At 39.2% G+C, this 25240-nt stretch overlaps 2 protein-coding genes across 2 annotated transcripts; both read left to right on the top strand.

Moving 5' to 3' along the window:
* Positions 1-682: 682 nt before the first annotated feature.
* Positions 683-5826, top strand: grk1a (G protein-coupled receptor kinase 1 a). The gene is made up of 7 exons (XM_027009970.2): positions 683-1384; positions 3049-3176; positions 3494-3651; positions 3890-3973; positions 4304-4428; positions 5100-5301; positions 5534-5826. The coding sequence occupies exons 1-7, from the start codon at positions 683-685 to the stop codon at positions 5824-5826; spliced, it is 1692 nt and encodes a 563-aa protein (XP_026865771.1).
* A 1473-nt stretch (positions 5827-7299) lies between these two features.
* On the top strand, positions 7300-25042 carry cenpe (centromere protein E). Its single transcript, XM_035535104.1, is given in 57 exon segments — positions 7300-7368; positions 7867-7979; positions 8069-8158; positions 8268-8386; positions 8531-8650; positions 8754-8835; positions 9013-9080; positions 9160-9234; positions 9434-9485; positions 9627-9714; positions 10027-10156; positions 10252-10371; positions 10494-10646; positions 10738-10885; positions 10999-11101; positions 11443-11722; positions 11898-11945; positions 12285-12494; positions 12698-12772; positions 12922-12990; positions 13075-13206; positions 13314-13491; positions 13596-13662; positions 13664-13746; positions 13933-14228; positions 14358-14582; positions 14812-14970; positions 15116-15342; positions 15675-15747; positions 15844-15924; positions 16194-16303; positions 16305-16485; positions 16566-16784; positions 16885-16971; positions 17101-17181; positions 17305-17466; positions 17693-17911; positions 17995-18210; positions 18341-18553; positions 18667-18816; positions 18919-19011; positions 19242-19325; positions 19426-19542; positions 19642-19863; positions 20016-20171; positions 20296-20376; positions 20472-20588; positions 20782-20976; positions 21246-21461; positions 22045-22251; positions 22379-22582; positions 22888-23034; positions 23107-23219; positions 23360-23457; positions 23542-23635; positions 23778-24043; positions 24734-25042. Coding segments are annotated over 57 exon segments (7893 nt in total). The 5' UTR covers positions 7300-7312; the 3' UTR covers positions 24859-25042.
* The last annotated feature ends 198 nt before the right edge of the window (positions 25043-25240 follow it).

A 25240-nucleotide genomic window follows, 5' to 3' on the forward strand; every position in this document is an offset into this window, starting at 1 on the left:
CAGAGGTACCCTTGTGAATTCAAGTGAAGTGTTTCCTCTGATAACCTTGAAGCCTTGGATAAGGCCATGAAACCACCTCTTGGTTTGAATCTCAGTACAGTTTTATTACCTTATCATAGAGTGAAGCACACCACATTTCAGCTTTAGCTTGAACATTCACCAAAGGAAATCTTTCAGTAAGCAAAGTCACTAAGAATCCTGCATATCTATCTAGTTTTGTTAAGTGGTTTATTGATTACAGGAGATGTTCAAACTCATTTTATTCTCACAGCAATGTTTGTGTAGTAGTTCTTAAGGGTTAACATAGGGAAGGTATTATGGAGTTAAAGGCTTTGTAAAAGGTGTTGAGTCAGTGAGATCCTTGCGCCTGAGTGTGTGAGGCAAAGGACTAAATCTCTCAGACTACTATCTACCCCAAACCCCACCAACTGGATTCAGGTCTCACTCATGCTTAGATCCTTACTTTTTCCATGTTCCTGAATCCCACACAAACCAATCCTTTCTAATTTCTTGGGGGACTTTAATGTTTGCTCCTTTAATGTTTGCTTGTTCATTTGGAGAGTAGCGCTAAGCTCCACTTATTTCACACTGCTCTGGTTAGACTTTTTATCACATTACTACTTGACACTGACACTTTTTTCTTACCACCTGTGCACCCAGGTTTACCCCTTGCATTGTTGCCATGGATATTGGTGGCTTGACTACAGTAGTAGCAAATTCAGCATACATCTCAGCCCGTGGGAGCTTTGATGGGACGGCAAACCCAGCAGCTACCCGGGACAAGAAGTACCACTCCAGGCTCAAGCTTCCTCACATCACGGAGTGTGAGGGTCTCAGGGAAATACTGGACCTCCAGTTCAAGAATATCTGTGTAGAACAGCCCATTGGCAAACGGCTTTTCCAGGAATATCTAGAGTCATCTAATGAGTTCAAGGCGCCCTGCTGCCTATGGAAGAATGTGGAGGAATATGACATGGCTGAGGACAAGGATCGCACCTATAAGGCCTCTAAGATCCTGCAGCGCTACATGGAGCCTTCAGCCAAGCACTTCTGCCCCTTTCTGCCTGAAAACGACATTACCAAGGTGAAAGAACGGCTCGAGAGTGTTTCGGATGATTTGTTCATTGACATCATAGGCTGCGTTATGGACTTCCTCAAAGAAGTTCCCTACACCTTTTACCTGGAAAGCATGTATTTCAAGAGGTTCTTACAGTGGAAGTGGCTGGAGATGCAGCCCATGACTGATGACTGGTTCCTGGACTTTCGTGTGCTTGGCAAAGGGGGGTTTGGAGAGGTGTCTGCCTGCCAGATGAAGGCCACAGGGAAACTCTACGCGTGCAAGAAACTAAATAAAAAAAGGCTGAAGAAAAGGAAGGGTTTTGAGGTGAGAATCATCTGATTTACATACATCAGTTAAATTTCGGGTTGCTCAAAGTCAAGAATTACCTTAACCAATGCCAAAGTATTTGTTGATGATGTACTATCAGTTCTGCCAGAAACTCCTTGAATGAAGGTTTATGTTCAAAATAATACATTTTTCCATCAAACATATCAATGCATCAGAGAAGGTGGTAACTGATGCCATTACTTTAAGGTTTTGGATAGCCTTAGTTTTTGACAGTGCATTTACTTTTATTACAATAATGATAGCACAGGAAAATGTCTATTAAATGATATTTGTATAAAGATTTGGCAATGCATTTTGTGACAAATCCATTATTTTAGAGTGCAATGTCCAAAACACAAGATTTCTGCCCTAACACAACTTATTAAACCTTATGGGCTTTTAGCAGATGATTTATAATTTTCTCTGATTTGTTTTAATTAGATCACTCCACTGAATGGTTAATCTACCAAAAGCCAAATAGTCTTATGCTATCAGTTTTCACCTTCAGTTGAATGTCATGGATGCCCAGTTTACAAGAGCTGCTTAGAAACATAAAATGCTCAATGGATTTGAATGTGATCTATTTTTGTATGATCTAAGTATTAGCATCTCCTCATGGTGTACTACCTCTTTTGTATATTTTTAATATAAAAGAACTGGGATAAACATCTTGACAATAGAACTTGTTCTTCAAATCTATACCGTTAATTAAAAAAAAATTGCATTAAGTTTTTATTCTGTCTACATTAATATCTACATCAATATGTAAAATGAAAAGGATTATCAAAAGGGAAATTACAAAATTTACGTTCTTAGGCTTTTAGATAAGCTCTTTTACCCTTTAAGATTTTGTAGATTAGCCTTTAGCAGGTGAAACTTAATAAAATATACTTTTTTTTTTTAAAAACAATGAATAGGATCTACTATATTTTGAGGCCTAATAATAGATCCTGTATGCTAATTGGAATACTGTAATGTTTATCTTGATAAAAGCTGTGCTAGGAGAGTTAGCATGTGGTGTTAGATATGCTGCAGCATTAACAGCTGAGCTCATTATGAAGTGCCAACTCAAACACATTTAAAGATAGAATAGATTTGTTCAGAAGGCCCTGTATGCAAGGGATGTTGATGACATAACAGGCAAATCTGCCCTCCATGGCTAAATCTTAATTTCACACCTCATATTCTGTTGTTTGGAAATATTAGCAATGACAAATGGTACCTTTTCTGAAGTGTGAATTAACAGTGAATACTATTTATCGGAAACTAAAATGACCAGATAATTAAATGACCAGCAGGAATGAAAGTGTTACATGCTTATGTGTAGTCTTGCTTGTCTAGAATCAGACTAGCATGTGAAGTAGTCATTTGTTGGATGGACATGCCAACACTTGAACCTGCAGTACGGTTACCAAGCAATCCTCCATGTTCCAGGGCAAAGGGTGGAAGCACTAGACTTCAAAGTTGGTCTTCCATCGCAATGGTCTACATTTTTTCATTTAAATATTGGCTTACCATTTTCCTTAATGCTTCATGTATCTCATATGTTGCACAAAATAAATACTTGGGAGATGACACCAACAATGAAAAAGTATGAAGCGCTTATTAGAGTAAAATGTTGTTTACATGTCGAAACACTTAAACATGATGGTTTTTCGTAGGGTGCCATGGTGGAAAAAAGGATTCTGGCTCGTGTTCACAGTAGATTCATCGTTACCCTGGCCTACGCCTTCCAGACCAAGACAGAGCTTTGCCTGGTCATGACCATCATGAATGGAGGAGACCTGAGGTTAGGATGAGTTGTCTGTGACCTTGTGTGTCTCTTGCCACACAGCCCTGAGTACCATTAGATCCATGTTTACAAATCTTGGTCCTGAAGAATTCTCAAACTGTACATTGGTAGGAGTTTCCTTGCTTCAATCCACCTGATTCAACTCATAAGATAATTGTGTTAGGATAGGAAAGACTAAATGTTTTACAGGACAAACAATGGGAAATGCTTAGATCAACCTTCAACACTTTATTAGATCATTTCAAGCTTCTCTTCAATAACTGATGTACTTATAATTAATGCTACATGAGACTTTGTACTTCCTCATGTCTCAGGTTCCACATCTATAACGTAGATGAGAATAATCCAGGCTTTGATGAGCCCAGGGCATGCTATTATACAGCTCAAATCATTCAAGGCTTGGAGCACCTTCATCAGAAAAGAATCATCTACAGGGACCTGAAACCAGAGAATGTTCTTCTTGACAATGAAGGTGAAAATATCAGTGTTTTCCAAACTACAATGAGAATCTGTTAATAGGAGCTTGTGAGATGAGATGTGAAAGCATGTCTGTCACTTGCTATGCAATCACTTAAGCATAAAAGTGACAGGTACACTACAAACAGTATTAATGCACTCACAATATACAGTCAACATTTCAGTGATTGTTCTTTTTGCTATGAGTACAATCTCTGACGTTTGTTTGACATTGTACTGATGTTTGCTCTTAGGTAACGTACGTATCTCTGACCTTGGTCTTGCTGTGGAGTTAAAAGATGGCCAGGAGAAGACAAAGGGCTATGCTGGGACTCCAGGTGTGTTGTGGCTATACAACTGTTGCAACCTCCTATTTCTATTGTGCCTCTCCTTATTCTAGATACTAATAATTGTAATGATGTTTATAGACCCTCAAAAGGCAAAAGTTAATCTATGGGCCTGCTGTAGTCATCACTAGTATAGGATCTTCACTGAGAGTGAGCAGATAGTAAAATAGGGTAAAGAACCCCTGTTTTAGTGAACCCAGTTAAATGACCAATATGGTGTTCACAAGAAAAAGCCTGAAGATGTGAAAATCCTGCATTTTCATGAGGCCCTTTCAATGAGGAGATGGGAGCTGACCTTTGATTTGTGCCTTTTGAGCTCAGGATTCATGGCTCCAGAGCTTCTGAGAGGAGAAGAGTATGACTACTCGGTAGATTACTTTACTCTTGGAGTCACTGTCTATGAGTTCATTGCTGCCAAAGGTCCCTTCAGGACTCGAGGAGAGAAGGTAACTAGCTACACACTGGTCCTGTTTACCAGACACAAATTTAAATGAGTTGTAATCTAAAATGGTTTCAAACCAAGAATTCACACTGAGTAGTATTCAGATAGGCCTAGGCTTTTTAAGTTTTTTATGTTCCCCTTCTAATCATCATTATTTCATCATCATCATAGTAATGTGAGTGGCCATAGTTTTTCTAACTCAAGTCCACAGAGAGAATGATGTAAGCAATATTACATGACCTGCAGTTATAGCTCTGTCTAACTGACACAATTAATTTGTAGGTGCACTTGTAGATATGTGATTAGAACTCCCTGTATTTCTAAAAAAGTATTTTATGTTGCATTCTTTGCTAAGAGATCTTCAAATTTAGCTGTGTCAGAAAAAGGGATGTCATTTAAAAAATTCCAGCTTTAGCATTTCATGAAGATTTGAACTGTGTGATGACAACTGGTTGCATCTCGCAATGTGACCAGTTATAAAAGATGTGAAAGGTGTTTTTTCTGCAGTGGAATTTAATTGAACCAATTTCTTAATATCATTTACCTTTAAACTTTTTTTCCAAAAGCTTTTTATTCTAAGGATATCTTTGATGTTCACATTACCTTCAACAAAGCAAACAAACACCTGTTTTTTGATACCAAAACTAAAGAAAAGCATGTCCTCTTTCTTGCAAGGTGGAGAACAAAGAGGTGAAGAAGCGTATCCTCAATGACCAGGTAACCTACACAGAGAAGTTCAGTGAGAATGCCAAGTCCATATGTGAGTCCTTGCTAGCCAAGCAGGTGGACAAAAGGATGGGCTTCAAGAATGGAAGCGCTGATGAGCTGCGTGCTCACCCTTTCTTCCGCAGTATCAACTGGAGGAAGCTTAATTTAGGTATGGCAGAATGGCATTTGTAACTCTTGAAACCCATGTGCTTAGGGAAAGCCCAGCTTGGAGTGTCTCTTGTTCAGATTGAATCCTATAATGGTGACTAATATACTATATTTTGAACTCGTCTTAACTGTGGGTAGATATGCTTCCATTTATAGTTCCTGACTGTCAGTCTGGGGAATTTTTTTTACGTGTCTCAATTTCTCCAAGTTAAGTCGCTTGCCTCGTCTCACAGGAATTCTACCACCTCCATTTGTCCCTGATTCGAAAACTGTCTATGCCAAGAACCTTGACGATGTTGGTGCCTTCTCCACTGTGAAAGGGGTCATCCTGGAAAACACAGATAAAAAGCTTTTTGACGAGTTTGCCTCTGGAAATATCCCCATACCCTGGCAGGAGGAGATGATTGAGATGGGCATCTTTGGCAAGATGAATGTGTGGGGTCCTGAGGGCTCAGTGCCCAGTGACCTACGGCGTGAGTCCATTCTGGAGCAGCCACCCAAGTCTTCCACCTGTAGTGTGTCATAAACATGTCCATGCAAAGAGAACTTCTCAGTAATTCACTGGCTTTCTGTCATGAACTCAAAGAAATTCGCAATGTCCAGTACAAGGAGGCTGCATTTATTTTACATTATCGTCATAAAACATAGACTAAAAAGTATTATCCCAGTATTTGTGTTATTCTAATGAGGTTCTGCAATGGTAAACCAGTGAGCTTCCAAATCCTTTGCTTTCTAAATTCTCAGAATTATACTTTTTAACTGTGTTAACAATACTGAAGTGTTTTGATGAACATGAACAACATAAGGATGGTTATGGATCAAAGAAGGGAAATCTTTGTAGGTTTCTCATTGAAATATGTTGTTACTGTAGAGCTAAATGGGTGCAAGTTTACATTGGGTAAATTATTAAATTGTTTTTCGGTTTGAAAAAGTGATGTCAAAGGCATTCCTGAAAAAAAGAAGTGTCAGTTTTTTTGTGTGTATATTCATGTTTACAAAATATTATTGGCTTCTCTTACCCATAGAACTATAGTCAAAATTAGATGTTTATTAGATGTTTATTAGATGTTTATATTATTTAACCTTGGTTAGTCTGAGCCTAACTTTTAGGTTCAGAATAACCAAGGTTAAAGAAGTGACTTTGTTAATAAATATTAACAAAGTTGTTGTGTTACTGAGATGTTAGTGATGGCACTATGACAATATGTTATTGTTATCATGATAATTTGTTTTTGCCATATTTCTCACATTATTTTAACCTTGCATTTGATGCCAATTCAGATGTGTATATATTCAATCAAAGCTCAAAATGTTTTACTAATATTCATTCATTTAGTTATTTTCTTATTATAATCTCCAGGGGGATTTAAGGTTATTTAAACAAGCACAAGAAGGAAAAGAATAATTTCTAAATGGTTGTGAAGAAATAAGCAATTAAAGAAATGTGTTGTTGGCTAAATATAGATCTATAGAAAATGCTTGTGTGAGGTACATTTTAGTTTGTGACTACACAAGGTTAATCAGTCTACCTTTTTGTGAAGAGGTACACATTTTATTACATATTGGGTGGTGTATTTATTATTTCAAATAAATATTTTGGTAAGAATACACTGGTCTCGTGTAGTTCAAATTTTAAAATGTATTTATTAATGTCAGTTATATAACGATATTAATGTGTTACGCTAACGCACCAGACACCGCGTTATATATAAAAAAGGGTCACGTTAACTATAATAACATAATTTTATAATAATTTATTTTTAGACATGTTAAATTAGTTAATTGTAGGTGACTTTTATTTTTTATGCCTTCTCGGCTGATAAAAGCATGGGGATAGGACGGATGTCTGATGACGTTGTCCAATTACATGTCGATAACAATTTTAAACCGTAACCGGCGCACAAGTTTGAATACAGCTATTTGGACTGGTCAGTAAAGTTACTAAGTTGGTAACCAGCTAGCTAACCTAGCCACTTAATTTATCGTCAGGAAGGAGCGGGCATGAGGAAAAGATGACTGAAGAGTCAGCTGTTAAAGTTTGTGTTAGGGTTAGACCCCTTATCAAGAGGTGAGAAATATTTTGTAGTGCAAGCTTTTTTTTTTTTGCTCCAATGCTTTCAGCGAGTGCCTCCGGTTAGGTATCTTAGCTAGTTAATTCGTGAACGTTATAAGTTATTAACCTAGAATAGAATAGTATTTTAGCTTGTTATCTATCGTTAGTTAGCTAGCGGTAGCTAAATATAATATAATTATATAATTTTCAGTGCTAGCTCAAGAATCATTTATATAGAACTTGCAGTATTGTGTCAGTATTTTAACAGGCGTAGCGCTAACGTTCGTTAGCTAGGTTACTTGGCTAGTTTCCGTAGTGTTTCTTCCAGGTTTCTAGCCCCAGAAACTAGTACAACATAGCTAAGATGGTTTATCTTGTTATCTAGCAAGCTAGCGTAGCTACGGCGAAATGAAATCTAACGTTGGCTACCTTTTTTATGTGTATTTTGGTGCTATGATGCCCATATCTTATGTAGTGTTGCATAGATCAAATGGTGTTTATGGGATGTTGTAGGGAGGAGGCAACAGCAGAGAATGCAGAACCTGTACAGCTTTATTGGAAGGCTGACAAGCAGGTTATTCACCAGGTGGACGATGATGGCAACCTCACCAAAGGCTTTGGGTTTGGTAAAGTAGTGTTCCATTTTTATGAGTGAGTATGGTAATCGACTGTCATTATTGTGACATGCTTGTTTCTTTATTTTCTGAACCTTTAGACCGTGTTTTTAGTGCAGACGAGTCCACCAGTCAACTCTATCAAGAGATAGCCAAGCCCCTTGTCGTATCTGCAGTTGAAGGATACAATGGTAAATTTTAAAGGATTGCTACAAGTTGTTCTGCAGAACATAAGGTCATACATTATATGTTGGACAATGTTTTGATTTATTATTGTCCTTTGACTCCACCCCATTACAGGAACTATATTTGCCTATGGTCAGACTTCTTCTGGTAAGACTTTTACAATGATGGGCAGTGACCATATCCCTGGGGTGATACCTCTTGCCATGACGGATGTTTTTCAAACAATTAAAAATGTAAGTTCAAACAAACATACAAACACAGACCCTATTGCTTTGCTAGCTAGCATAAATTAACATTTATTTTTCTCAAAGAGTATGATTAACATGTGTCCATAAAATCAAGTTTTATTGTAAAGTTTTTCTGGTCAATCTGCCTAGTGTCCAAAGAAAGAGTTTCTTCTCAGAGTGAGCTACATGGAAATTTACAACGAAACAGTAACAGATCTGCTGTGTGACAGCTGGAAAAGAAAACCACTGGAAATCCGTGAAGGAAACTATGTGAGTGTTGTAGTCCCTACTTTTAGATTACGATCGTGTATTATGCAATACACAGTGTAAATGCATCTGGAGGCTTTATGTTCACTGTTTTGGGCATCAACAGAAAAATGTCTATGTGGCTGACTTGACGGAAGAACTGGTGACGTCTCCGGAGCAAGCCCTGTCCTGGATCCGGAAAGGAGAAAGTAATGTGCTTCTTTGTCTTACCGTTACGCTCGTAACCTGTCTTACCATCATACCAGTACACTCATAACCTTTGTGACAGAGTTTTGTGTTTTATACATTACTCTTAATTACAGACCTTGTTCAGTGTTGCGTTTATAGTGCATCCTTACTATCGTTTGTCAATTTTATTTTCTCAGAAAACCGCCATTATGGGAAGACAAAAATGAACCAAAGGAGCAGTCGCTCTCACACCATTTTCCGCATGGTGAGTGGTCTGATGAATATAAATGGCTTTTGTCCATGGTGTTCTGCTGCGAGTTCAAAAATGTAACTTCTCTTGCCAGATTTTGGAGAGTAGAGAGAGAAGTAACCCCGGATCTGGTGAAAATGTAGACGGAGCAATCATCGTTTCTCATTTGGTACTTTGAGTTCAAGGCTATTGCAATAAGAATTTCTCTGAGTAACTTGTGGGTGTATGTGAACAGTGTCAAGTGTGATCATGCAGAAACACCTATTTGTAATCCAACTAATATCCATCTTTTCATCGTAATAAGGAATTAATAGTTCATAAATTTTATTTATTTGTTTGTTTCTCTTTTGTTTTTTTGTGTGCGCTAGAATTTGGTGGATCTTGCTGGGGCTGAACGAGCCAGTCAGACCGGAGCAGAGGGTAAGTTGTTGCTTTTTGAAGTCGCTTTTAATGTGCATAATTTTTTGTCTTGCCTGACTCAGTGCAATCAGGAATTATAAACATCAGGTTAAAGCCTTTGACTTAAATACTTATGTGGTTGTTTTTATTTCTGTGTTACAGGAGCCCGTTTCAAAGAGGGTTGCAATATCAATCGCAGTCTCTTCACTTTGGGACAAGTTATCAAGAAATTGTCTGATGAGAGCCAGAAGTATGAATCGCAAGCAATCCCTCCCTGCCATTTTTTTATTTATTTATTTATTTTTGTATTTTTAAGTCACAAGAAACTTTTAGAGGGGAAAATGTGGTCTTCTCAAAATGACCCTTAAACATTATACTTCCTAAACTGTTGCAGATGCCTTTTCCATCTAGTTCCATCTATATCTTGTCTTTTCGTAATTGTATTTAAAAGCTGGCTGTTATGATACTATTGCTTTCTTTAGACAGTAAAAGATACATTAGAATAGATAAGTATCTAAGTAGTTCTCTTTGTCTTTAAACATCCAAATATTTCATTCTAAAGGGGTTTCACAAACTACAGAGACAGCAAACTAACCCGCATTCTTCAAAATTCTCTGGGTGGCAATGCTAAAACGGTCATCATTTGCACCATCACCCCTGTCACTGTAGATGAAACTCTAAGCACTTTACAGGTAGGTTCAAAGGCACACTCACTAACGTAATGCTTTTTTAAAAAGAGGTCTTGGAAATCAGTTGAAAGTGATGGCTTGTGTCTCTTTTCTCATAGTTTGCTAGTGCAGCAAAGCGTATGAAAAATGACCCTCATGTTACAGAGGTCTCAGATGATGGTGCTCTTTTGAGAAGGTATCGTAATGAGATTGTGGACCTGAAGCGACGCCTTCAGGAGGCAAGTCAAATCTCTGTTGTTGATATTTGTTCTTTTCTCCTTCTTTGCCCAAGTACAGAAATTTGCCATTCTCTAGGAAGGCTTGTTTTTAGGTGTTGTATTCATTTATTGTGTCTCTTCAGGTTTCTTCAGTCACCCAAACAACCGAGACCGAGAAGGAAACCTTGTGTCAGCTCCTTCAAGAGAAGGATCAACTCCAGAGAGAGCAAGCAGATAGAATTAGGAACCTGACAAAATTGTTAGTAACAGCATCAAATGTGGTCCAAGTTCAAAAGGTAAGCACTTTAGAGGATTTCTCAGTACTGTTTCCCTTTTTGTTTTTCAGTGGCGATGACCAGGGATGACACTTGTTTTTTGTATCCAAAGGTTCCCAAGAGAAGGGTGACGTGGGGTGGAAAGCTCTTAAGTTCAGCCAAGTTAATGGAAGAAGAGCAAGGATATGCTGAGATGAGCTTTGCTGAGTCCTTTTTCAAAAAGAGGAGAGCTGACAGTACTGTTAATGAGGAAATAGAAGGTAGAATTTCTACTATATAAATGATAAAATGTTAAAAAATAAGGTGGTATACAATTAACACCGTTACCAATGTAGTGTTTTTATTTATGTATTTTTTTGTCTTGTGTTTATAGACGTGGATGACTATGACAGATGCTTTTACAATACAACCGAGGATACCTCCATTGATATGGAGATGAACCAGAGTAATGTCACAATGCGTAGCTCTGCAGAGGGGTGAGAAATTCTTGGCATCCCAGCAACAGTTTCAACACCAAGTTCCTGTGAAATGTGAATTTCCAGGCCTTTATATAAGGATTTGTTTTGCCTTTTCTGTTGTGGGGCTTATTATTGCAGCTTTCACCCATCGCAAGCATACCATTTCACCAATAAACATAAGCAATTGCAGAAAAGAAGGCTCAGAGTTGACTAAATAAACATCAGAGAGCCTTAACGAGAGTACCTCAAATCTGTTAGACTGATTTTGGTACTTGTTACCCCTTTACTGGTTGTGTTAGTGCACATTGCCTCAGTACAGGATTTCAGCTGAGAACTAACACACCCCCCTGTCCTTTCAGTGTTTGCCCTGACTCAACACAGCTGATGTTCAAAATTGAATGTCTGGAACATCAGCTGGATATGGAGACACAGGGGAAGCAGAGCGCTGAGGCAAAAGCTTTGGCCCTGGAGAAAAAGATGGACGAGGTTGAAAAACGCTTGCAGAGCCTGGAACAGCAGCTAGACCTGGAAGTGCAAGAGAAGCAAAGAGCTGAGGAGAAGTGTTCTTCGCTGGAGCTGAAGGTTGCAGAGTTGGAAAAGTCTTCAGGACAGGACAAGGTCAACAGTGCTTGTGAAGAGGTAGAGCCAGTTGTGAATAGGCTTTCAAAGTAAACTTTTGTCAGTAGCTTTTAACCTATACATTATACATCACAGTAATGTAGCAGAGTGTCATTTGTAACTAAATAAATATCCTTCTCGTTTTTCTTTTCTTCAAAATTTGAACTATTACCTGACTAACCTTTTTTTGCTACAGTACCTTGGGCAGACCATCCAACTTTGTGAGAGACTGAGCTTTGAAAGGGTGAGTGGTCTGTCAAAGTTGAAAAATAATATAAAGTAAAGAAACAAGAGAGGACTCTTATTTGAGCAAGTTTATTGGAATCTTTGTAAATTGTGGGGGTGGGTGTGTCCTTTCCAGTGTATTCCATTACAAGGCTCTGAATGCGAGTTTCTGTGACTGTAGCCTTATTTCTACCGCACCATTTGCAACATGCTCTGTGTGACTGCATCTGTGCTTCTGACCCTCAATTCAACTGCAAAATCCAAACAGACCAAACCATGCAACTCGCCTCTTATTTGGTCTTAGACTAATTTTACTTTGATTTTTTATTTATTTTTTCCTCTGTGTGTGTCTGAACAGGAAACTATTGCTACAGAATGTGACATGCTGAAACAAACCCTCGAGCTTCTTACTGAAGACATGGAGAGACTAAAGCAGGACAATGTGGCACTAGTCAGAGATACAGATTCACTGCTAAAAGACAAAGCGTCACTCCTGAGAGACGCTGAGGAGAGGAAAGATGCAGATGAGTTTGAGAAACTAGAGCAAGAGAGCAAAAGAGACTATGAGGTCCTTAGCACGTACTTATTTGTTTCCTTTTTTTAACTACATTACATTCCTTGACCTGTATTTGGACACTTTCACTGCTATGTGGTCTGTGTTTAGAATGTGTTCTTTGCTTTCATTGGCATGTCTGCATCACCTCTTTCTATACAAGTGCAGTATCTGTTTTATTTTACTCTTTTGAGCATTTGCCTCCTTTAATATTTCAGAAAGAGTTGGAGGCTGAAATCTCTGAACTAAAAATGGCCTCGGCAAATGCAGAAGATCTGACCCGAAAGCTTAAGGTAAGCTTGTTTGTTTATTATTTATTTATCTCTGTCTAGTTATTTTTAACTTGCATGGTACATTGAAACTGGTACCACTTTAATGTTCAGCATGAAACAGTTAAATCCTTTAGACAAACCATAATTTATTTTTTATTTTTGCACTTTAGGCTGACCTGGAGCTAATGTCAATGCAGCTGAAAAAGAAAGAAGACATGGTTGCTGAACTGCAGACTATGGTTTGTGAACATGTATGGAAAGTTGCTTAAGATTTTCCAAATGTAACTTTGGAATTTAAATAATTTGTTGTCACAATTTTGCAGAATGGTAAGGATCTAGTCCAGGAGGTAACGCAGCTACGGCGTTCATTAGATGATGCAGAGGGTCTTAGCTTGGAGACCAGGAAGGAGTGGGCTCTCCTGCGCAGTGAGAACATGTCCCTCCAGGAGAGAGACGTAAGGATCTTCTCCAGTTCAAAACAAACCTTTCTCCATATTCCTGCAGATATCCTTCTTTTAGTTATTCTTTGAAATCTGAGTGCATGGTTTTTCCTACACATCAGGTGACTTTGACTGCAGAGTATAACCGAATGGAGAGTGAGGTAAAAGGCCTGCGGAGCCAACTTGAGAATGAGAAATCCCGTTTTAAGAAAATGCAGGCTGACCTTCAGAAAGAACTGCTCTCTGCTTTTGATGAGAACACCAAGCTCACTGCTCTTCTGGATGGCAAAACTCCTAAAAGTGGGTGCTGGTACTTCACATTGTGTATCCAACAGAATAAATCTTAGGTCTATGATGTAATTCCTTTTTTATTAATCACACAAGTTTTGTTTGTCTTTTCCCAGATGTAATGGACAACCTGATGCTGGAGAAAACTGTTAATGAATTAAAGAAAGAGCTTGAGAGAGCCAGGGGATGAGAGTGATTTGCAGAGGAAAATGGAGGAAATGAAAGCCTTGGAGGCTCTTCCTGCCCAAGTTGGAGATTTGTTGAGGACAGGTGAGAACCATTCATGCAGTTAAATGGGATATGTATGGCAAAAATAACAATACATTTTATACGTTTTGTCGTAGGCTAATCCAGCAAGTTGGTTATTGGTATAAAATGAATATTGTGTGATTTGGTCAACTACAAACTTTCATGCACTTTAATGCTTTATGAAAAATGATTTATTTTTAACTTAGGTGTCTGAGCTCACTGCAGAGGTGACTTCTGTTCGAGAGGAGAGGGACCGTCTCTTCTCTGCTCAGGTCCTTTCCACTAAGGAACATCAGAGAGGTGAACAAGAGTCTGAAAAAGCAAAGGAAGATTTTGTTAAAATGGCAAAGGATTTGTCAAAGGCAGAACTCAGGGAGGCTCAGCTGAGTCAACAACACAAAGACACATCAAACCAGCTCAGAAAGGTCCAAACGGATCTGGAACACTTTTTTAAAGGAAAATGACAGTCTTCGCAGTGCCTGGCAGAAGCTAACCAGATGGTTTGTTTCTTATTGTGTGTGCTCTATTTATTATTTATTTAGAATGTATTTATTCTCCATTTGTGTAAAATCCTCAAAGTCTCAATATTGTTTACCAGTTTGTAATCAAATGTGACTGTCTTCCTATAGTCTGTGCAGCTGGGTGAAGAACTTGAATCTCTTCACCGTGAAAGAGATGGCCGTATGTCTGAGGAAGCAGTGGATGGTCAGAATAGCACAGATGATCTGCCAGAGATCTTCGGCTTACTTGTAGACTGCTTAAATAAAGAGAGAGATGAGCTTCAGGATATCGTCCAGGGATTGAAAGAAGAGCGAGATCAGCTAAAGAGAGATATGGAAGAAAATGTGGAGATGGTATGCTATTGTTTGTAGGTCTCTGCATATGTTTTTCCTGCTACTGATCTTAAGACTGTTGATCATAATAAAGCATTGGACACCATGATATATTAAATATTGTTTTGACTGGGTGCAGTATATTGTATTTTACTTGTTTGGAGTTGATGATCCTTGAAAATCCTTACGATTCATAACTTGTAAAAAGCAATGTAAATCCTAATTTTAAGATTTTTTTTCCTCAATGCAGATGATTGAAAATCAGGAAGAACTGAGGACAGCTCTGGAGAAGGTGAGAGTGCAGCAAGACCAAATCGTTCAGCTAGAAGAGCAAAAAGCCCAACTTGAGTCCAAATTCTCTGACTTCGATGGAACCAATAACAGCCTCGTTGAGGATCTACACGTTCAGGTTCTTTTCTGTCTAGTTACTCTGAGAATTTAAAAATTGCACAATCCACTATTTGCATCATGTGACTATTTTTATTTAACTAAATATTGTATCGGTTGGTATATTCCTAGTGCCTGAAAGTGGACTATTTGTATCTATGTACCAGGTGAAGCAGTTAAAGGAGGAACTCCAGTCTGTCTGTGCAGAGAGAGACATTCTCTCTGAGAAGACCCTTAGTAACACCAAGGAGATGGAAAGGATGTGTGATATTGGCTCTCTAACCGTAGAAAGAGAACAGCTTCAAGAGACACTGCAGAGCCTAAGAGAGGAAAGGGCCCAGCTGCAGAAAGAGATGGAAGAAAAAGATGAACTGGTAAGGGATTGGTGGAACTTGTACAAACTGGTGTGAATTCCTCAGTTGGTGGTTGATTCCTGGCATTTTTTTCCAGTTTCCAAATGGTTTTCAGTGTTTCTAAATAGGTGGTGTGTGTCTTTTTTTTTTTTTTTTTTTTTCTCCCCCTTTTCCAAACCCTGTGGAACCTCGGAAGAATCTAACGTGAGCTCAGTGTAATACTTCGATCTTTACATGTCGACTTATTTGTATGTCTAAAGCCAGCTTTGGCACAGGAAGACTTGTTGATAAATGTTCCTTGCTGAAGGTACAAACATGCCCCCCCCCCCACCCTTTTTTTTAATTTTTATTTTAATTTTTTATTTTCCTTCAGATCACCTGCTTCCAGGCAGAGCAGCTTACCAAGTGCAGGTAGTAGTAGTGAGGAGGAGTCTCAGCTTCAAAAGGTCTGTGAAATCGTATTGTAGTCATGATGTGGGGAATCCAATTTGGAACACACGAATAGAGCATATAAATCAATTTAATTTTCTGTTGCTATATAGATTCAGGATCTGAAGGAGACTGAAGAATTGATGCAGGATAATGCCCAGCTGAGAAAAGAACTTCAGGGCATGTCTGAAAAGGTGAGCTTCCAGAGTTCAGACATGTTGCATTATCTGTAGAACCTACTGTCCTGTAGGTTGTCTCTTGCCTTTTTCTTATTAAAAAAAAACCTCTGTGTAATATTATGAAAGCAGACAATGTAGAAGGTGCAGATGTTCAGGTAATTGAGTATGGCTCTGTTTAAGTTAAACAGCTTGAATTACATTTGCTAAGAAGTAAAATGTACTGTTTAATGAACCACACTTTGAGTTTGTGGTTTGCACTTTACACATCAATGGGTTATTCTTAGGTGGATGAGCTCACAGAAGCACTCTGTGCTGTAAAAGATGAGAAGGGTCATCTGCTGACTACTCAAACTACTTTGACTGAAGAAAATGCCAGATTGCAAAAGAGGTTGAAAAGGCCAGGAAGAGCTTGTCAAAATGGAGAGTGAAATGGTCGAGTCACAGCTGAAGGAGGCTCAGCTCAGTCTGCAGCATACAGAAATCACTGAACAGCTCACAAAGACCCAGGCTGACATGGAGCAATTTTTAGTGAAAAATAACAAACTGCTTGCATCACTGGACGAGGTGAACCAGAAGGTGGGTTTCGTTGTTTATATATGGCCCTTCATAAATTTGGAATGCCGAATCATATGTATTGTTTGTGATTTTGTCTATAGTCAACACAGCTCGCTGAAGAGGTTGAATCGCTTCGTCGTGAAAGAGAAAAGCTTCTGTCTGAGAAGACATTGGGAGCTTACCACCCTGCGGAGGGGGACAGCCTTTGTGCACCTGTTAACTCCTTGACCGAGGAGAGAAACCAGCTTCAGGAGGCTGTCCAAGCCCTGAGAAAAGAGCAAAGCCACCTGAAGAGGGAGCTAGATGAGAGCAACCACATGGTGTGTGGGTGTGTGGGTGGGTGTGAGCTGGGGGGTTTAATGGCTGAAGACAATGTAGCATCTGTGTGGAACTTAGAATTGACAGATGCATGTTGTTCAGCTCATGCAGGTCCAGGATAAACTGAAGCAGAATGAGAACAATTCGGACCAAGCAACTACCTGTGTGCAAGCCAATCTTATTCAACAAGTGCGTATGAAATAACTGTTTTGAAAAGTATACATGTATGTCCTTTAAGAGATGTGGGCTCTGTTTGGGTGACTGTGTGCACATGTAAATGTATGTTAAAAGGTTTTGGTTGTTATTAATCCCATTCAGCAACAGCTGGAGGAGCGACTAGAAGCACTGACTGAGGAAAACCAGCAGTTGAAGACAGATCTTCAGGAAAATGTGGAGATGGTAAATGATGATGATTTTATGAATTTATGTATAGGATTTCTACCTAGACCGGAGGATAAAAAAGAAGCTTTTATTACTATTTAATTGCTTTATTATATATTATTATGTTTTAATTTGATGCAGATGATTGAAAATCAAGCTGAATTGAGAGGGGCACTGGAGAATATAAAAGCGCTTCAGGACAAAATACATGACCTAGAATCACAGAGGGTTCAACTGGAGTTCAAACTCAGCCATCCTGGTAATGGTGATGAGGGTGTACTTCTGGAAGATTTGAAAATTCAGGTATTTTTGTGTTGATACAAAGCAGTGTAAATGTGACCCTTTTGTGGTTTACAAAAATAGTCAGGAGATTTGGGTGTGTTCATTTATTATTATTATTATTATTATTATTATTTATTTATTTATTTAATTAAAAAAAAAACAATTCAACATATGTATATTCAATTAAAATATTATATTGCTTGCTGACTCCTGAGATCTAATGCTTAATCTCTTCAACTACTACCAGATTAAGCAGTTAAGTGAAGACCTCCAGGCTGTGTGTGATGAAAAGAACAAACTACTCTCTGAGAATGCTCAAAATAACCTAAATGAAGCAGAGCTGGAGAGGGTTCATGCAAACATCACCTCACTCACTGAGGAGAGAGACCAACTCTTGGATATACTGCAGCGACTGAGAGAGGAGAAGAACCAACTAAAGAGAAACCTGGAGGAGAAGGATGACCTGGTCAGAATCAGAGAGTTCATTTTTGTGAAGCTGTTCATTATTGTGGAATGAGTGCATGCTTAACTGCACTGTTGACTTTGCAGGTTTTGCAGTTGACAGGGGAGATTCAGTCAGCATGTACTGAAAGAGGCCAGCTTTTGTGTGTGAGAACCAACCATATGGAGAACAGTGCACTGGAAATGGTTCAGTCCAACCTCGATGCTCTCAGTGAAGAGAGAGACCAGCTTCTGGAGATACTGCAGGGTCTGAGAGAAGAGAAGAACCAGCTGAAGAAAGAACTTGAGGAGAAGGATGACATGGTCTGTCTAGTGTGCTTTTTCCTTGTGTCCATGTATGTGTAAAATAGAAATTTCAGTGCTTTTTGTTTGACCAATGCATAGAAATGAACACTCCAGTTGCTTTAAATATCGATCTCTCTCTCTACTGCAGATGATGCAGCTGAGGGAAGAAGTCCAGTGTGCTCTCGCTGAGAGGGATTGTCTTTTGGCTGAAAACGATAAATGCAGCATGCATGACTTTGAGAGCCCTCAAGTGAACATCACGTGTTTGACTGAAGAGAGAGACCAGCTTCTGCAGGTCCTCCAGGGACTGAGGGAGGAGAAGAACCAACTTAAGATAGACCTGGATAAGAAGGAGGAGACGGTAAGGAACCAAGTGCTTTCAGTAATTATATGGTAAAGTTTTGCCTCCGTACTTGTAGGAAGAGCATTAACATTGTTGATAACTCGGCTGTTTTTACTGCATTGCATTTACAGCTGAAGCAGTTGATGGATCTTCAGAGTACTCAGACAGCCAATGTGTCAATGAAAGCTTCTTCATGCAGCATCTTTAATGGGTCTGCTTTGTCTGATGATGTTAATGAAAAAGGAGACCACCTCCAGGAGCTACTGCAAGGTGTAAGAGAGGTATAGTAAAGCATTAGTGTAGCATTAGTGTAGCCCTCACTTCCACATGATGCATACTCAAATTCTCTTTTTCTGTCTTTATCTCTGCCTCCCCCCCCCCAGCTCATTCAAGTTCAGGGTGAAATGAAGCACAATAAACTTCATGGTTCAGAACAACAGGGCATTAGAGAACTGCAAGAAGCTCAGCTTCAACAAGTCAGTGGAAATATTTTTATTTATTTATTTATTTATTTATTTATTTATTTAAAAAGTAAACTTGGGTACAAAGCAAGATACCAGGTCAAATCCTTACACCCTGAGATCAATACTTTTTGTGGGTGCTGTTTGAGTTCAGATACAAGAGTCAGACCAGAAAAAAACTGTTAACACGTTAAGTTTTTTCTTGTCCGACTCTTGTGAAATGTTCTCCTTATGCTTCTCCTTAGATGCAGGCCCTCGGGGAGGAAATTGACTCTTTGAGGAATGAGAGAACAGTGCTCAGAAAGGATCTCCAGGAGGCTGCTGAAATGGTAAGTCCTTCTAAATGAGTGGGATTGCCCAATTTAGGTGTGTTTACCCTCAGCCATGAAGACTGACTGACTGAATTAAGATCACTTCCTTGTGTTTCAGTCAAAAACCTATCAAAACCTGCTTCATTCCACCAAGGAGGAGCTGAAGCAGAGGCAGAAAGAGAACACAGACCTGATGACCCAAAGTGCTGAAAAGGAATCTCATCTTAAGCAACAGGTAGTTCATGCTTTTGCCAGTGCTACAATCACTAATAAAAAAACTGGCATTAATGTTCTATTCATTATTTTTATTTTTATTTACTGTTCCTCCCAATAGTTGAGCCAAATGAATGAAGATCTTTTGTCCTTGAGAGGCTTGAGGGATCAACTTGTGACAGAAAAAAGCTCAGAAACTAAGTATCTCAGCACAGAGTTGCAGACTCTTCAGTCTCGCTTCACTTCTCTTGAGGAAGAAAACGAGAAACTCCATGCGATGCTCGAGCATGCCAGAGCTGAAAGCGATAAGCTGAGTACTGATTTGAAGGACAGTGAACAAATGGTAAAGAACATGGATTTACTGTTTTAACAATTGTGTATATTGATTATGTTAAGAATTTTTGTTTCTTTTCTTTTAAAATGGTTACTTTCCCCCATCTTTGCTGCTTATGAAAAGCTTTTCTGTTCTCTTAAATGGGGTTTATCAATTTGTAGAGACACCAGTTGATTAAAGAGGTCGAGTGTCTTGGCAGTGTCAAAGACAAACTACAGGATGAAGAGACTAATGCAGAGCAGCACCTGGAGATTTTGAAAGGGGTCACAGAAGCGCGTGACCAACTCAGGAGGGAACTGGATATAAAAACTGAGGAGGTATAAAAGCAACATTGCATTTTTTATATATATATTTTTTGGATTCTTTTAAAAGCCACCTCATTTATTAAGTCCTTGTCAAAGGGTTTGAGGATTGTTTTGCTTTCTTCTTTTTTTTCTGCAGTTGATGCACACAAAGGAAAAAGTGCAAGGATTAGAAAAGCAAAAAATGCTTCTTGAATCTGAAGTGAATTCTCTGAGCCAGGTTTATATAATTAGCTTCTTTTGTCTCATTCTGTTATGAATTTGTTTGTGTTTTGATGATTTTATTTTTATAAATGTTTCCCACCCTCCTTACAGTCTCTTCATGACGTAAATGCTACAGTCACTAATGTGAATGAACAGGCCACTGTGTCCTCTAACCAAAGAGCACTGAAAGCAGTTTCTGAGATCAGATCTTTTAATGAGAAAATTAAAGTAAGCAATCACAAATTAATTTTGTTTATTTTTACCTCTACTAGCTTAGCAATTAATGTTTTCACTGTGGCTAGATGTATCAACATGTGTGTGAATCAGTGTTTCTAGGCAATACTAGGCTATTTGAATATTTTCAAATACAACAAACTGGATTCATTCAAATTATGTATATTTTTAACACCCCTTCCCTAAGACTGGTTTCATGAAGCTTCAGAGCATCATTGACCATCCGACCCTCAAACATCATCTTGGAGATGATGGCCACAACTGCAACGAAGGGACTTTGATCTATCAGCTGTTGCCATATGTTCCGATATCCCACAGAACAGTGTTTGCTGATCTTTCAAAAAAAACAATCCAGCTTAATGACATTCTTGCGAGAACTGCGGTAAGAATCAGTGTCAAACAAATTGAACCATAACATGGTAGTCACCATCTCCATTAACAGATCCTATCCAATTGAATGAAAGAATCCTGTAAGCCTTAGCTCCTTACCGACTAGTGTGTATTTTAATATATAACTCCTTACCGATTTGGTGTGTATTTAATATTTCTAAGATTTTTTTTCTTCTCAAAGGTGCAGCTAGTCAGCCAATATAAAGAAGGAATTTATCCATTTTAAATGTATTTATTATACCTCTTTCTCAATTCCCTTAGATGACCTTAAAGAGATCAGCACAGCACCATAAGGCCCACTTTATGCTCCAAGTTCAGAGTGATGTGGCCTCCTTTGAGGAGAGGAGACTACAGGATGTGTTGATTCGCCGAGCTCAGGCTCCCCTGCAGCCCCTCCATATGCTACAGGAGGACCTCCAAGAGTTTTGGGACCAGCGACTCTTGGAGCTGTTAGAAAGACGCAAGCAGAATCTGCAGGTGAGTGTAACTGCACGTCTGTTGCACTATGGATCGAGTCCGGTAGAATGTGACGGATGTAGCTTGATCAATAAAATTGCCCAATACTAAGGGTCCATAGCTTTATAGACATCAGTGGATATCTTGCTAATGGAACAATGGTAATATGTCTCTGAATGTTCTATCTAATAAAGAAAATGCTCATTGTAAACACAGGGTATTGTAAACCTTGGAACAAAAGCTAAATGTGCTGTTTAGCTGACCATCATATGAAATGGACTCACTGCATCCTAATAAAACAGCAACTGTTATGTGATGTTCAAGTTATAAGTGGCTTGTTTTATGCTTAAATTAGAAAGACTGAGCTATTGCTGATGAGAAATTTGACAGTGGAGAACTGACATTATCATATCAGTTAGTAAAGCACTTTAGCTAAAACTCTTGACCGTGCCTCTTTTTTGACCATGTAAAATTACTTTGGATGATGCCAATTATCAGAATTTTAGTGCTTTGAAACTAGACCATTTTTATACTTGTCTGTCCCTCTCTGTAGTCTTTACTGTGCCATGCTTCAAGGTTGTCTGTACATGTCTGTCATTGGTAGAATATGAACAATATTCTGGTGGTCCTGGAAGATCGTGTATCTGAGCAAGCACTCACCATCTCGGATGAACATCAGGCACGGAGTCATGTGGCTGATAAGGGCAGGGCCCTGGCCAGAACTGCTGACACCACAGCCATACTCGAGTTCTTGCAGCAGGAACTTGCTCGCCGCACAGTTTTGGCCGAACGTCAGAGAGCAGTCTGCCAAGTATGGCCTGCCTTTCAGTTCTAATTTGCTTGACTGACAGAAGATCTACATAAGCATGTTCCTACTTGATTTGAAATGTTCATATGTATAATACCATTTGCTGACTGAAGGACTTCTCACCCTGCAGCGCCTGTTGGACCAGGACGATGCTGTGGTTTCCGTGCTGAGGTCGTCCTCGGCTGAGTCAGAGCAGAAGCTCAGGGATGAGCAGAGGGAGAGCCTGGCCTTGCTGCCGCCACACAGCACCCACCGGCCCAAGATTGAGGCTGAACTACTGCTGGAGAAGCAGAGTCTGCATCTTCAGCTGCAGCAGACACAACAACAGATGGAGGTAATGTTGTGAATGAATTCTAACTTGTATAATATCTGCTTTTTTTTTCATTGTTTTTAAACTCTGATCTATTGGCACTGATGACTTAGTTAAGCATCCAGTCCACAATGACCACATTTTCCCTGGAGACATGCTGCCTTTTTTGTGCCAAATGAGATCATAGGCGATTTATAGCAGAAGCAGCTTTTGATTTGTTCTCGTCAGACTGATTTTAGAACTAAACCACACTGGAATGTTTTTCTTATGCTTGAATTTTTCTGTTATTAGACATGACGACTTTTGAGCAAGATAATTGTGCCCATTAGGTGATCCAGCAGAACATGGAGGAGTTGAAGGTCCAGGCAGATGAATCCAGCCAGAAACACCTTGAGAAGCTTGAAGAACTGAGCTCAAATCTAAAGGAGAAGGAGGTCCTTATTCAGAACCTGCAGACAAAATTGAAAGAATCTGAGGTAGGTGTTAATTGCTGTTTTAAAAATTTGTTACTGTTAGATGATGCAGTTAACCTTTCTTTTAACGTCCAGGCCTTGGCAAAGATGAAGATGCCACCTACTGCTGCTGAAATGGAGGGCATGAAGGATAAACTGGTGAAGATGGAGCTGGATCACGTTGCCGTAACTACAGGCCATGAAAAAGAGTGAGGGTCAATATTTTCTCTTACTGCATCCATTTCACCCTCCGTCGACGCTGGTGTACTGAACCAACAGAGAAATGGTAAATGTAATGATCTAACTTAAGGTTAGCTGCCAGCTGATTTGTTTTGCTAACATGTTCTAGAATAACCCAGTTAAAATCAATGCTGGAGCACAGAGAAGAGGTCATCCGCAAGCTGAAGGAGACCCTCAGAAAAACCCAGCAGGAGGAAGAGTATTCATGTAAGGGTGCTTCACACAGCTTCCCAAGCTGATTTGAAGGGCCTGTTAAGCAGCTAATTGCTATGCCATCACTATTCTTTGCAGTCATGGAGAGTGACGGCTCCCAGACCAAAGCTCTTGCTTGCCTTAAAGAGAAAACGATTGAGGAGCTTCACAAGAAAAATGCACACTTTGAAAGGTAACCTTGGAATAGAATCTGTGTTGAATGCTAAAGTTAATAGCTGCACTTCAGTTAGTTTGTAGTAACAATGACGTATACTCTTGAAATAAAGTGTTTAAAAAAAAACAAACAAACAACCAACAATAATTTTAATTTTCAGCCTTTTGACCAAGCAACAAGAAGAAATCACTAAATGGAAGAACAGGGCTTACAAACTGAGGGGAAGCAGGAAGGACCCCCCCCAGACCCCACACACGCCAACCAAGCGGCAGCCCCCACTGGTGGAAAGTGAGGTGAACTCCCCCAAGAAAGCCTTCCTTGACTCACCGAAAAGCAAGTTCTTTGACATCCGTGCCGGGGATGAGCCTATGTCACTCAAGTGCCCTAAGCAGTTCTTCGATAACTCCAACCTTGGAACAATGCCTGGTATGTAGCTGCTTTGGTGTGTATCCTGGTCCTCCTCTTGTGGCCTTTGAAAATAGTGTTATAGTTATTTGCAGGTTTGTCACTTTGCCTTTTTCTCATCAGATGTTTCACATATACCAGCTGAACTAGCTATGGATTCTTCTGAAAGTGATGAGGGTAATATTTTGTGCTCAGGGGAAAAAGAAAATGTTCATTCGGTCATTCATTTATTGAAGGGTCGTGGTTTTGCACTGAAGTTTCCCTACCACACTTGGGTTGCACACCAATGCATAGTTGTCTTACTCCACTGCTGAGTTCCACAGTCTTGCACAGTACTCTCTGTTCACATGAAGGGCTTGATGCCTAGCTGATCTGTTGAATAAGAGTCAGAGAAGGGGGACAGTCCTTTGTTTTTTCAAATAACCAGGCCTTGGTTTCCCAGAAACATGGTCATGACATGTAATTTAACAACACACTCAATGTAGGTGTGGTGCAGTAATAAAATGATTGAATTGCAACCAGACCAGACAATTTTTTTAAATAAAAATAATTTTTTGTACTGTAGCCTCATCCTATCACCACTGATGCTTCAGCACTTGATTGTTAGTCATTATAAAGCCCTTCAAAAGGTTCCCCCTCTCCCTCCTGTAGTTGTATTTACTGTTGAAGATATTGTCGATCATCTGGAGTTATCCGTTTGTGTTTTCTTAGATGCCAGCACCAGCACAGCTGTTGGCTCTAACGAGGCAAACCAAGACAACTGGTGGCATATTCCAAACTCCTCTCCCCGGAAAGCCAACACCAATATGGATGCAAATGGCTGTCCAACGCAGTGATTGGATTTCTTTTTTTCTTTCCGTTATGTCAGTTATTTTAACCTGCCTTAGTTTTTGTCTTGTGTACTAAAATTCTTAAGTCTTGTATTTTTATAAATGTGACTTGTTTATATTTCAATGTGGAATAAACTGTTCTCTGCTAATTTTCTATTGTACAGTACGTCACTAAATTGATCAGTTTTCAGCAGAGACGTCGTAAAAATGACGCATTAATTCCAGCGTCCTTTTATCCTAAAATAAAACTGCAGGACCTCAGTAAGCAACTACAACTCTTGCTAATATTTTAATCTGACGTTAGTCATGTTACAGTAAAAGTACAAATAATGGATCAAAAACTTCGTGTGCTTATTCCTAATTCATTAAGATATGTTACAGCGAACCA

Source organism: Electrophorus electricus, chromosome 16 (assembly GCF_013358815.1).
Source record: "Electrophorus electricus isolate fEleEle1 chromosome 16, fEleEle1.pri, whole genome shotgun sequence".
Lineage (NCBI taxonomy): Eukaryota > Metazoa > Chordata > Actinopteri > Gymnotiformes > Gymnotidae > Electrophorus > Electrophorus electricus.

Coding starts and splice junctions, on each gene's coding strand:
- grk1a (XM_027009970.2), top strand. CDS start 683: ATGGATATTGGTGGCTTGACTACAGTAGTAGCAAATTCAGCATACATC. Junction 1,385..3,048: donor AGAAAAGGAAGGGTTTTGAG/GTGAGAATCATC, acceptor GGTTTTTCGTAG/GGTGCCATGGTGGAAAAAAG. Junction 3,652..3,889: donor TGTTCTTCTTGACAATGAAG/GTGAAAATATCA, acceptor GTTTGCTCTTAG/GTAACGTACGTATCTCTGAC.